Source organism: Lutra lutra, chromosome 12 (genome assembly GCF_902655055.1).
Source record: "Lutra lutra chromosome 12, mLutLut1.2, whole genome shotgun sequence".
Taxonomy (NCBI): domain Eukaryota; kingdom Metazoa; phylum Chordata; class Mammalia; order Carnivora; family Mustelidae; genus Lutra; species Lutra lutra.
Window position 1 is genome coordinate 50,762,325 of NC_062289.1, and position 14,231 is coordinate 50,776,555.

Sequence of the window (14,231 nt, forward strand, 5' to 3'; positions counted from 1 at the left end):
AAGGAAGACATACAAATGACCAGTAAGCACATGAAAAGATGCTTAACATCTCTCTTCATTAGGAAAATGCAATCAAAACCACAAGATACCACTTCATATCTACTAAGATGGCTATAATAAAAAAAAAATTAAGACAACAGAAAGTGTTAACAAGGATGTGGAGAAATTGGAACCCATATGCATTGATGACAGGATTTAAAATGGTGCAGCTTCTTTGCAAAACAGTTTGGTAGTTCATCAAGAATTTAAATACAGAGTTACCATAGGACTTACTAATTTCACTCTAGGTATATGCGAAAGAGAAATGAAAATATATGTCCAAATAAAATCTTATAAACAAAAGTTCACAGCAGCATTATTCATAATAGGCAAAAAGGCAGAAACCACCCAAATGTCCATCAACTGAATGGATAAACAAAATGTGACATATCCATATTGAGAATATTAAAAAAAATGAAATCCTGATACATGCTATAACACAGATAAATCTTGAAAACGTTATGCCAAGTTAAAAAAGCCAGTCAAGGGGCGCCTGGGTGGATCAGTGGGTTAAAGCCTCTGCCTCTGGCTCAGGTCATGATCCCCGGGTCCTGGGATCGAGCCCCACATCAGGCTCTATGCTCAGCAGGGAGCCTGCTTCCTCCTCTCCCTACCTGCCTCTCCACCTACTTGCGATCTCTGTCTGACAAATAAATAAAATCTTAAAAAAAAAAAAAGCCAGTCAATAAAAGACCACATATTTCATTATTCCATTTTTTATTTTTATTTATTTATTTTTTAAAGATTTTATTTATTTATTTGACAGACAGAGATCACAAGTAGGCAGAGAGGCAGGCAGAGAGAGAGAGAGAGAGAAGATGAAGCAGGCTCCCTGCGGAGCAGACAGCCCGATGCGGGGCTTGATCCCAGGACCCTGGGATCATGACCTGGGCCGAAGGCAGAGGCTTCAACCCACTGAGCCACCGAGGCACCCCATTATTCCATTTTTTAAATGTCCAGAATCTATAGAGAACAAAGCAAATTAATGGTTGTTTAGGGCCTGAGGAGAGGATAAGAATGATGATGAGTGGGGAGTGACAGTTACTAGGTACAGGGTAGGAAAAATGTTCAAAAATTAGACTGTAGTCATTGTTGTTCAACCCTGTCAATATGCTAAAAAAAACAATGAATTGCACACTTTAAATGGTGAATTGTATGATATGTGGACTCACATGTTGAAAGCTTCTAAAAAAATAAAAAAGGTGAGTTTCCAGTAACAAAAGGCCAAATTAGCTAATTAATTCAGATCAACCCTACTAAAACACTAAAAACTTGGATAAATTACATTAATTCCATAAAAATTCATAGGGTATAAACCATGTTCACATCCTGTTCAAGGCAATGAAGTAAAAAATGCTGGGTTTTTTTGTTTTTGTTTTTTTTAAACAGTAAAGAGCTGACAAGAAAGGAATATGGGGCAAACATCCAAAAGGCAAGTAAGATAAGTAATGCATCATGAATACTTAAAGCCACTTCTATCTTGAGTACATCTACCAAACAGAGAAGAATCAGTTGTAAAATTGAGCTACCCTTTTTGTAGCTTTCCCGAAGCTAGAATTTTAAAAACAAATCTGGGCCCCAAAAAGGTAGGGAATCTAATAAATCCCACCCCAACCATCTTCAATGCTAGGAACCTGTAGGGTTTTAAGTCTCAGGTTAAAATAAACCAAACTATAGTTCAGTGCCAAGTCTTCTCAATGTTTGAAGGACTGGTGATAGCCTCCTTCTAAAGGTGCCTGGCAGAAGCAATGAGAACTCTATCTGGAGGAAAGTATCTATCCGAGACCTTAAAAGTAATCCCTCAATATTTTCTCAAATGTAACATCCAATACTCACCAGATACTCAAACAGATAAGACATCCTGAGGAACAGCGAAACAAACCCACAAAGCCTGAAGGTACTAGAATGATCAGATACATAACAACGCTTATCCTGGTTAAAAAAACTAAAGGATAAGTTTGAGAATACGAGTGGGGAATAAGAAACTAGAAAGTGACACAGCACACTTAAAAAAGACCTTCAACAAGTGAAAAATAAAAATAAAATACAATGAAAACAACAAAAACTAAAATTAAAAATTCATTTAGCAGCTGATCATCCATACCTTAAGAAAGAGTGAACTGGAAAACCATTCTGAAGAAACTATTCAGAAGTGACAACTAGAGATAAATAGATGAAAATATAGAAAAAATAAGAGACAGAGGATATGGGACAAGGTGTAATAATGTTTACTGGAATTCCAGAAAGAAAAGAAAAGAGGCATACACAGTATTTGACAAAATAATGACTAAAATTTTACAAACTGGATGAGACACTAATCCACAGATTTAAGATTCCCACAAATCTCAAACATGATAAAGAAATCCACAGTAAGATACCTCATAGTACAACTGGGGAAAAAACCCAAAGAACCCAAAACCAAGAAAAAAAATCTTAAGAGCAAAGAGAGAAAAAAAAATCTAGATTATCTTCCAAGAGGTTACACTGATATTTGTGTTGTCTACAGAACAAGGGAAGACAGAAGGCAGGATTATCTCACACACCATGAAATCCTCTATCTAGTGCCAATCTACAATCTTTCAATCTTTTGTATTGAAATCACTCTTCAAGAATAAAGATTTTCAGACAAAACACAAACCTGCACTAAAGAAAAGTCTAAGGGGGAGATTTTTCATAACTAGAAGGTCAGAAATATAAGCAGTAAGTACCTTAGTAATCTAAATTAATCTTGATCACATTAAATAAGTAGGAAAGGAAAAAAAGAACACAGATCTAGTGTGACAAAAAAGGAAACATACAGAAACCACTGCCAGCATATACTGCAGGTGTCAATACATGCACGCACTGTTGTAAGCTGTTCATGTATTTTAATTCATTTAGTTCTCACAACAACATATGAAGTAGGTGGAATATAGCTGGATATTAAGGAAAGGAAGACTAAAGGAAAAAGGTATTAAATCTGGCATATGTGAACAGAACGTGGAGAGCTCTGGAGAACTGGTTATATTCCATTTTTGGAGTTTGACAGTGGTTACATAAGAATTTGATTCAGAATAATTATAGTATACATTTATTTTATGCATTTTTCTATATGAATGCTATATTTCACAATAAAAAATGGTAAAAGAAATGAAAGGAAATAAGTGTGCCTAAATAGTGACTGTGAGGGAGAAAATGGAAGCAGAAAAATTAGCATACATTAAAAAATAAATAGAGACCTGACAGTTCATATCTACATATGTGTGATTCAACTAAACATTTTTATTATTAATAAGCTTGGAACCTGAAAAGAATCAACTGTTAAATTACTATGTTGTACATCTGAAACTAATACATGTCAACTATACTTCCAAAAAAAAAAAAAAAATCAATGACTTTAAGGGTTACCTGTATTGATCATTACATATAATCACACATCATTGTATCATCAGAGCAGCTTCTAATCCATTAAAAACTGAAAAAGATTTTCCTTCAAGGCATTAATTAATGTATAAAAGCTTACCTGATTTCTCAGATAAAGGGAAAAGCCTGGCCAAAAAGAGTTGAATTCGTCCACAGAAGACTGTATTCTGGGATTTTGATAATCTTCTCAGGAGGTCTAACAATATATGGAAATGAAGGTTATAGGAAATCATTCTATGTTTATTATAACTATACCCAGATTTGTTAGTCTGTCAAGAGTATTTTCCTAAAGTAGTCATCAAAATTGGTAGTACAAACTATTGTTCCAAAAAAGCATTAAAAAAAAAATCAGGAATTAAAAAAAAAAAAAAAAATCGGGGGACGCCTGGGTGGCTCAGTTGGTTAAGCAGCTGCCTTCGGCTCAGGTCATGATCCCAGGGTCCTGGGATCGAGTCCCGCATTGGGCTCTCTGCTCAGTGGGGAGCCTGCTTCTCTCTCTGCCTCTGCCTGCCACTCTGCCTGCTTGTGTTCTCCATCCCCCTCCCCCGCCGACAAATAAATAAATAAATGAAATCTTAAAAAAAAATCAGGAATAAAATGAATTTAGCATGGGCAAGATAAACTTTACTGAATTTTATTTTTGGTTTTAAGTTTACACCCACAACAGGAACAGTTTAATTTTTTTTTACGATTTTATTTATTTATTTGACAGAGAGAGAGAGAGATCACAAGCAGGCAGAGAGAGAAGGGGAAGCAGGTTCCCTGCTGAGCAGAGAGCCCAACGTGGGGCTCGATCCCAGGACCCTAAGACCATGACCTGACCTGACCATAACTGAGCCGAAGGCAGAGGCTCAACCCACTGAGCCACCCAGGCACCCCAGGAACAGTTCAATTTAAAGGGAATGATCAGTTGTAATAAATCAGTCCGTTATTTAAAAATGAAGACATTAATCTATTTTAAAAATTTTATCACTTGTGTTTAATTCAACCACCTGTTTTTTTTTAAACACATAAACAATGAATTTTGGAACACACACACAAAAATAAAATTAAATTAAAAAAAAGAAAAAAAACATTTGTTTTAAAAAACAATCATTTACAACTGAATTACTTACCATTGCACATACGTAGTAAATAGTTTTTCCCAGCAGAATAGAATGTGTTCTGAAATTAAGACAGAAAGTACTATTACCATTCAGAAGTTTTGAACTCTTCAATAAGTCACAGCAAGTACGATATTAAATACTGACATACACTGAGTCTACTATGCCACTTTCACTATTTTCCCCACAAATAGCATTTTTAATTAAATACATTTTCATGTATATAATAAAACATGATACTAAATAACTGTTTTAAACACGTGAAAGTGTGCATTTTCAAATTAATTGTTCTACTCAGTCAAATTTTGCACTTCAACTTTTTCTACACCATGACTCTTAACTTGGCCCCTCAAGACAGCAATACAATTCCCTCAGAAGGACAAATTTTTGGCAGTCAGCAATACTAAAATATAAGCCAAAAAAAAAAAAAAAAATCTATCTTCTGAACTCTGGATCTACAGAAAGATGTTAGCAGAAAAAGAAACGAAAACACTTACTGATTTCCAAGTAGCAACATTTTTTTCCACAAAAGTGAATATTGTGTCACATTGATCCAAAGGAAGACAATCCAAAACATCTCCCAACAATACAAAAGGTGTAGAGGCGGTACAAATACCTTCAAGTGGAGCACAAGCCAATTTAAAAGTTTAAAAAAAAACTGTACAGTAAAATAGCCCATGCAAAATAATTCTGAAGAATATCTTAATAGTACACTTAGTCACTCCTAACAAATTTTTAAGAGACAAGAAATGGAAGCAACCTAAAAGTCCCCAAATGGGACATACTTAGGTAAATTTTGGTATGTGCACTCAATAATAATGATGATGATAATTCTTGATTAACACTTCTAGAGCATTTACTATATGTCAGGCACACTAAGTGCTTTACGTATACTAACATATTTAATCCTTATAACCTTATGAGGCAGATAATATCACCTCCAGTTTACAGAATGGGAAAACTGAGACACAGAGAAGTTAAATAACTTGCCCAAGGCCATAGAGCCAGTAAGTGGTAGAGCTGGGATACGAACCCAGGCAGTCTGGCTCCACAGTCTGTTTTCTTCACCACTAAGCTATTCAAAAGAATATAATGCAGCCAATTAAAAACGATGGTTATGACGACTATAATAACTTGGAAAATGCTTATGATATAATGTTAAGTGAAAAAGGCAGGATTCAAAACTGTACGTATATTATGGTTACAACAATAAAGGTAAATTTTAAAAAGACTAGAGAAACTAAAAACATATACCAAAATGAATGGTAGTTTTTTAAAGTAGAGGAATTATGAATCATATTTTCCCTTTGCTCATTTCCAAATGTTCCATAATGTTGCTAAATATCTTTGTGATTTACCTTCAAAAAAGATAATAAAAAAGTCTGATACTGATTTCAACTAATAAACATTTAAAATAAAAGCACTCTTTCAGGGGAAAGAATGGTATAGTAAAAAGTTGTATTTCAAAAGTCATTAAAGCAATAAATTAAAACATTTTTTAAAGAAAAAGTCATTTGGACTAGCTAAACATAATTTCATCTCCCTGCCTATTCTATTTAAAGGTGACACTAACACTTCATTAAGTGTTTAAGAAAAGTAGCCTTTTAAGCGTGGTATGCAAAGAAAATATTGGGGGAGCACTGTAAGCCCCAAACACTGCAGTTAAATATAGTATGTTCAAAAAAACTAAGTAATATATCCAGCTCCACTCTGCACTGATATGATCACATCTGGAATGTGATGTGAGGGAAATTGACAAGAACCAGTGGGTGGCATAAAGAAGCAGACTGCAACTCAGTTTAAGGGAAACCTGACAAGACTATCTAATAGAAATCAAAACAGTAAGCCCCATCAATTGGCACGGATGCTAGATGACCACCTGCCACGGACATTACAGAGGGGAGAAGGAAAACCAGAGATGAGAGCAGACATCTGCTGAACTCCCTCACCACTGAAGGTTCTGAGTTACTATATGCCCTTTTTGACCTAATGCCTGCTTTGAGAGGTATACTCCTGCCTGTAGTTGAAGCATAGTTTGACATAAATTAACTCATGTTTAATTATATAAATTAAGAAAATTAGCTATATTCCACTCCCAAGATTCTGATTCAGTAAAACTAAGCTCAGGCTTTGCAATCTCATTTACAAATAGAGATTCATGGATGACTCTGATGAACTGGACTATAGTGTGATTCCCCAGCATTTTCACAACCTGCATGCACCCCAGCCTCTGCACGCCCTCTTTGCTTCACCTTAACCTTGTCCACAGATACTCTCCCTTCAGTTCCCAAGCACCCTCTATGTTGATACTTCCATGGTTTTGTATACAATGCTTTTTTCTGATCACAAGGCAAATTCCTGCTCCCTCTTTCAAAGCACACAGTAAATATCAGTATTTCTAAAAAAAAACCTCCTGATACTTTTCAACAGGCCAGCCCATCTACACTTCTGAAAAGCACAGTGTAAATAAATTATAGCATTTATCATATCTTGCTTATTTTTAGATAGACAATGAGCTTTCTGAGGACAGGCATTTTTGTACTTTTTAAGCAGGAGAGTGTCTGACACTAAACTGAAGCTCAATAAATATCTGCTGAGTTGAATTCAACAAAACATATTTATGGATAATTTGAAAACATGTCACATAAAGAATACAATAATAATCTCTTTCCAGAAGGACTTTTTCCCATCCAATTAAAAGAAAAAAGCAGGGGCGCCTGGGTGGCTCAGTGGGTTAAGCCGCTGCCTTCAGCTCAGGTCATGATCTCAGGGTCCTGGGATCGAGTCCCACATCGGGCTCTCTGCTCAGCAAGAAGCCTGCTTCCCTCTCTCTCTCTCTCTCTGCCTTCCTCTCCGTCTACTTGTGATCTCTCTCTGTCAAATAAATAAATAAAATCTTTAAAAAAAAAAAAAGAAAAAAGCATCTAAGCTTTAATCAAGAATCCTTATCTTTCTCAAATAAACATTCTAAAAATAGACTTTGTACAAATTCAAGAGTTAAAAATATTACCAGTCTACAAGAGTAACACATCAAGGTAATCAATGAACTAAGCAGACTGCTGTTTGACAGAAACTGGGCAAGGAACCATCCACTGCAGCACCCATTCAGGTATGCTGAATGAATGAACATCTTGTATAAAAGTTTAATGTGTGAAGTTAGAATTTATGAATTATGCTTAAGTTCACAGAATGGCTTGCTGCTACACCAGCAAACCATTTTTACCTTGAATGGTCTAGTTTTTGTAGGAATAGGTATCAAAATAATAAATACATAAACAATGCTTTACACTTCACTGCTTCTTTCTGCAAATATTTAATGAGCTCCTACCATGTGTTAGGCACTGTGTACTTCCTATATGCCTTTTTTATTCTTGAAATTATCCTCCACTGCCACTGCAACCATTTTAATAGTCCCCTAACTAGTATTTCTGCCAGCAGTCCCTCCCAATCTAACTCCTCCTCCACAGCTCCCTGTTAACATGGTATACAAAGCCCTTCACAAATGACCCTAAGCTATTTCACCTGTTTCCTTCCTCACCACAGTCATCATCCTCTCACCCTTCTGCTCCATCCAACTCTTCAGCCAGACTGAACTCACCTTTACATAGCTATGTATTTCCTTCTCTTTCTGCCTGACAAATTCATCAACCCTCACATCCCAGCTCTTGTTACAGCTTTCCTGATTCCTTTAGAGTTTAGAAACTTCAACCACACTTCACAGTAATCATACCTCAGTAAAAAATTTACACATCCATTTCCTCCATTAGCCACAAAGCTCCTTATAGGCAGGGATATATTTTCTTTGCCATTGAATCTTTTAGTCCTACCTCAGTACCAGGCACATAGTAGATGCTCAATAAATATTTACTGAATGAATGAAACAACTGGAGAACAAAGAAAGTGCCAAAATGTGTGCAGTATGCTAGAGATGAGGAAGTGTGAGCTAATTTCATTGGGACAACTTCCTGGCAAAGGTGGTAGGCAGAACGTGAAAAATGAACAAAATCAAATAGATGGAGAGGTATAGGGAGAATAAGTTCTAAATAAAGCATGTCACGTCCATGATTACTTTAGAAAAACAACACTGTACTTACCTTCAGTTACTCCCCCAATAGCAAGAGAAATAATAGCTAAAACGTTTTCACATGATGAGTGATTTATCTACCAACAGAGGAAAAAACAATTTGATTTAGGGGCCAAGGTCAAGACTAATTTGGTAACAATACAAACACATCCTCTGACATTAAAGCATAAGAAATAGAAGATAAACATATTTCTTATAGAAAACAAAATTACTTTCTAAGATGAAAATACAAAAAATGACTAATAGTAATAGAATCATTAATTGTTAAAATAGATCCAGTAAATAATAAGGGTGATTATAAATAAAAGGTGATTCACTTAAAATCCAATGGTCTGGGGCGCCTGGGTGGCTCAGTGGGTTAAGCCGCTGCCTTTGGCTCAGGTCATGATCTCAGGGTCCTGGGATTGAGCCCCGCATCGGGCTCTCTGCTCAGCGGGGAGCCTGCTTCTCTCTCTCTCTCTCTCTCTCTCTCTCTGCCTGCCTCTCTACTTGTGATCTCTGTCAAATAAATAAATAAAATCTTTAAAAAAAAAAAATCCAATGGTCTTAGGAAGACGGTTACATTAGCATGATGATGGCTACAAGCTAATCAAGTACAGAAGTGCTGAGGCCATATCAATCAATGGCACAGGGCAGGGGAATTAATTTTACTGGTGCATCAATATGTCTAAGTAAAGGTTTTAATAGACGAGAGGTAGTACTTAGAGTCTGTAACATTATAGAAACTAGCATTTTTTGAGTGTTCATTATGTGTTGTTTTACACAACCTTGAAAGAATGTTATATTCCCTCTTACAAAGGAAACTGAGGCTCAGAAAAGCAAAGTAACTTGCCCAAGGCCTTACAACATGTAAGTGCCTAGGTCTGAAGAGGAGGACAAAAATAAGTTTGGATACAGAACTGTTCAAAAGAAAGGAACGTGGGGCACCTGGGTGGCTCAGTGCGTTAAAAGCCTCTGCCTTCGGCTCAGGTCATGATCTCAGGGTCCTGGGATCGAGCCCCGCATCGGGCTCTCTGCTCAGCGGGGAGCCTGCTTCCCTCTCTCTCTCTCTGCCTGCCTCTCTGCCTACTTGTGATCTCTCTTCTCTGTCAAATAAATAAAATCTTTCAAAAAAAAAAAAAAAAAAAGAAAAGAAAGGAACGCTGTATTTGGCCATTAAAAAAGGATCTAGCTTCTTGGGACACAACTTTCACTTAACCAAGAATAAACTGCTTAAAGTTTTCCTTTCCTTTGGGTGCCCCTCTAATGGTAAATAAATTCAGAATTTTCATGTTTAGGTTAAATTTTTCTACTCAAGTTGGATAGACTCTGGTTATTTTTGTATGCTGATGAGGATACCACAGGAAAATGAGGACATAGAATCTCAGCTTCCTTGATGAACATTCTTGGACTAGACCTTTGATGCTACCAAAAAATGTGTCACTGTTTATAGAGCAATGTGAGAGCGCCCACCTTCAAATACAGTTCTTGCTCAGGAAAATCTAACAACTTTTCTTATATTCACTTGGAGAGAGCTCATTCATGAAACCAAACCCTTAAATTATACTTGTGCTGTCAAAATCTTAACTATTACATAATTCCTATGCTATGAGCAAATCAGCTTTCACAAAGTAGCAAGCTCACTGTAGAAAAAATAATCTTGTATAAATATCCACTCTGAGGATAAAAGCAACTTAAAAAATAACACTGATTAATTTGGCAACAAAATTTTAACAGTAAAGAAAAACATACTTACAATTTCTTCTTCTAGAACACCTCTGAAAGCTTGATCAAGGGTACATTTTTTTTCATTTTCACTATTAAAAACAAAAGACACCTGTATTTTTCAAACAGCTTAAGGTAACGTATAAAGATCTCGGCAAGTGTATTTTATGGATATCAATGCCTTACCTGCCAGGTAATTGGCTGAAGGTACTCAACAATGGCTTGATATTTTTGTTGTTTAGGGCCTCTCTGGTAGACTTCTAGAAAAATAAAAATAGCATGTAAGTGGAAAGATTTTTGCTCATTATTTACTGAAAAACATCACTAATCAACAGTATGTCTAACTGAAAACACTTATACTTGGGAAAAAACTACCTATCATTCTATTGGTAATTCTTATTCAAATGCCACTTAATAATACAGACTCTAATCACTTTAAACTTGATGAGAGCTTGCCAACTAGACTTTCTCATTCCAGGCTTTCCCTCCTACCATTTCTTTAAATACCACATTCATGAGCGTATTCTGCCTCCCCCCCACCCCCGCCCAATGCTCTTATTTATAAGCTTTGGTTTTAAAATGTCATAGCTCCCTCTCAAGGTCCTTGACGTTATCTCTCTCAGTCTATCCAACCTTATTTCCCACTACCACCTAACACAGTCTCCACTAAGGTCTACCGACTTTTTTCATTATCTATCAAGTATTCACTCACTGTTCTTCCCACCTGCTCGTGAAAATTCTATCCATTCTTCAAGACCCACTGCAAGCCCTCCCTTCTCTAGTTCGATCAACCCAGTCCCTGACATAGTCAACAAGGTATACGTGCTAATTGTCTTAGTCATAACTGAAATCCAAAACAATAAAAAGGAGGTTTTGGCTCGTAGGTAGAGCATGTTACTCTTGACACTGGGGTTGTAAGTTCAAATCCCCCTTCAGGTGTAGGGATTATTTAAAAGTAAAACCTTAAAAAAGAAATATGAGAGACAAAAATATTGCAAAGTAATTCATTCTGCGAAAATTCACATACACTTGGAAAGCCATCTTATTACCCCCATGAATTTGATTTACACTGGAAATGTCCATTCCTGACTCTGCCAAGAGCAGACTGTGTAATCTTGGGCATATCTCCTTACCTCCTTGTGCTTCAGTTTCCTCTTAAATAAGGGGGATATGTTAGATGCTTATTACTAACAGCAGCAGTGGCATTACCTGGAAACTTAGGAGAAATGCAGCTTTCAGGCTCCATTCCAGACCTACTGAACCAGAATCTCCAGGTGATTCCATTGCACACCGAACCTTAAGAGCCACTGCACCAGCTAATCTCAAATCCCCTCGGACACTAATATAATACTGGATATTTCTAGTAGTTACTTAGCAGAATTTCAGAGCACCAGGGATTACAGCAAAATACACAGAAAGAAAACGACTCTGAAGGCATAAACAAAATATAACCTGGTTAACAAACAAACAAACATACCCTCATTGTATGGAATTTAAAAATAACCCGCACACAAGAAAACTTTTTATTCTGGCGTTACTAGAACTAGGAAAGCACAATTAAATATTTGAGTAGTTGAATCATGACTCGAAATATTGGCGCAAATTCTGAAAAGAAATACAGGCAACCAACTCAGAACAGCTTTCTTCATGCTCTGATGGGCAACATAAAAAGAATACTGGGCCTGAAGTCAGAAACACCAGCGAAGTACATCACCTTACTTTTTGGGGGGGTGTGTGTGTATGTGGTCTCAAGCGCTATCTCATCCACCAGGGTTAACAGAACTTCGCCTACTTCACTGTGCTATTCTGAGTTAAATAAGCTAACATGAAAACGCTGTGCAAGGCGTTTCCCCAAATGCTCAAACTACTCTTCCTCATTGTGTAAGAATAAAATGACAGCCGGCAACAATTCCCAAGCTGATTTGTTTGCCTCTTCCTACTCAGGAGCTCCTTGTTAATCTCTTAGGAGTGAGATATGGAGGTTTAAAGGGTGGTGAGTAAGGGGCCGGGACCACCACCTGGCAGATTAAGAGGCGGGGCAGGAGCCAATTCTCTGGGCTAAAACCACAGGCGCCCTGACTCTTAAGCAATTTTGGAGACACCTGTCCGGCTAAGCGAGCACTGCAGAAGAGCTCGACCGCACCGGAGGTAGTCTGCGGATGACTCCTCCACGCCGGTCACAAAGGCGCTCAGAACGCCGGGTTCAGAGACCTGCGAGCAGAAGGACGGCGGCAGACAGCACAGGACGCACGGAAGAGGCAAGTAATGCGTCTTTCCCACCTCCCAGCCCCCGACGGGGCCAGGAGCCTACACCGCGCCGTACAACCTCAGTTCCCGTTTTACCCCAGGGCAAAATTCGAGTATTTTTTGGGAAAGGAGGAAAAAGATAGAGCCGGGTTAAAGCCCCACCCGCCCACCGCGCACTCACCGTAAACCTCGTCCGCGCTTCGGGCAAACTGAAAAGCGGCGGCGTCGGAGACATCTTCTCGGTTGCGCGTGCCCGCCACCGCGCTGCGGCGCCCGCGGATGACGTCAAGCGAGAGCAACGAGATTGTGTCTCCGTGAGTGGCTAGAGCGGCCTGTGAGCCAAGGGGTGGGCCAGCTGGGAGCTACTGTGGGGAGAGTTCAGCCGCCGTTGGAAGACTGAGTCAACCACACTGTGGTCAGTCGGGATTCGTGGAGAACCTTTGGGGTGACGGCATATGGGCGTCCTCGCCCTCTAAGCTCCGGTGCTGCCTGGCGGGGAATAGGTTGGGACGCGCACCTGCGGTGATTTTCCTGATTGGGGAAGCTGAGTGAATGACGGCTAGTAAGGCTTACTGAGTCTCTCGGGAAGGTAACCGCCGCCTGGGAATCCGGGGCAGGTGGTTTATCAGGGAGTGCCTCCGGCTTGGGAAGTGATGGCAGTGCCGGTGATCTCCGGACTGCAGTCATTCTCCCCGAGGGAGTGGTCTTAGCTACTGCCTTGCTGAGCAGTTAGTTAATGCACCGTGCAGCTCATTGGGCTCTGTAGCTTAGGAGCAGTTCCCTCCTCTGTGAAATAGAAATAATGCCTGTTTCACAGAACTGTCGAAAAGCGCAAATGAAATACTGAGAACAAATGTGGCTTCAGTGGGAATATGAGTATCAGTATCTTGGTATCCATTAACTTTGCTGCACATAGAGGACTCGGCTGAAAGAGAAAGACCGAAGAGGAATGCAATGGTCGGTATTTTTTTTTTTTTTTTAAATGGGTGGCACTGCGTCCAGGGTAGAGGCACAGGTTGCAAAATCCTTTCTCCTCAGCAAATTCCTCCCTTGTCTCCTCACTGGAAAGGCTTGACCGATGAAAAGCCAAGCGGCAGTTAACTTTCTCCGTTGGAATTATGCTGTGGGGAAAGCAACACTGACCGAAACGCTCTTATTCCCTTCCTTGTGTACTTTCTCCCTTCATTGACGTCGAACAAGAGTACAGGAAGCTTAACCAAAAGATAACTTTGCATAGTCTTGCCCTTAAGTGGGAATTGTGAACGATGGTGGCTACCTGAAGCATAACAGTCTTCTTTAGAATCAACAGAATCATTCAAGTTTGTATGACTTAAATTCCAAATTGGCTGAAAAACCTGGTATTAATTGATTGAATAGGTAGATGATGTAATAGGATTATTATTATATTACAGATGATTATTAACTATCTGGATCACAACTAAGACCTGAAAGGTAAATAAATTTGTCTTTTTTTTTTTTTTTTTACAAGAATTCAAACAGAAGAAGAGCTGGAGTTTCTTGAATCATTCATCAAAGCCCAGTGACTTAGAATTCTATTTGCTTATTCAGCAAACATCTGTTAGGCACTTTGTACACAGTGGATAGTATTTGTTGAATGAATAACAAATATTTGAACAAATAATGGAATGAAC

General features: G+C 38.3%; 1 protein-coding gene across 1 annotated transcript in view; it reads right to left on the bottom strand.

The window, feature by feature from the left end:
* The window catches only part of THOC1 (THO complex subunit 1), a 54,629-nt gene extending 41,727 nt beyond the window's left edge, over positions 1–12,902 (bottom strand). The window contains exons 1-7 of the mRNA XM_047698587.1: positions 12,761–12,902; positions 10,519–10,592; positions 10,364–10,424; positions 8,639–8,705; positions 5,042–5,160; positions 4,557–4,605; positions 3,542–3,637 (exon numbers count right to left, since the gene is read on the bottom strand). Of these exons, the coding sequence (XP_047554543.1) occupies positions 3,542–3,637; positions 4,557–4,605; positions 5,042–5,160; positions 8,639–8,705; positions 10,364–10,424; positions 10,519–10,592; positions 12,761–12,814 (520 nt within the window). The 5' untranslated portion in view covers positions 12,815–12,902. The remainder of the gene's footprint in view (positions 1–3,541; positions 3,638–4,556; positions 4,606–5,041; positions 5,161–8,638; positions 8,706–10,363; positions 10,425–10,518; positions 10,593–12,760) is intronic.
* Positions 12,903–14,231: the final 1,329 nt, after the last annotated feature.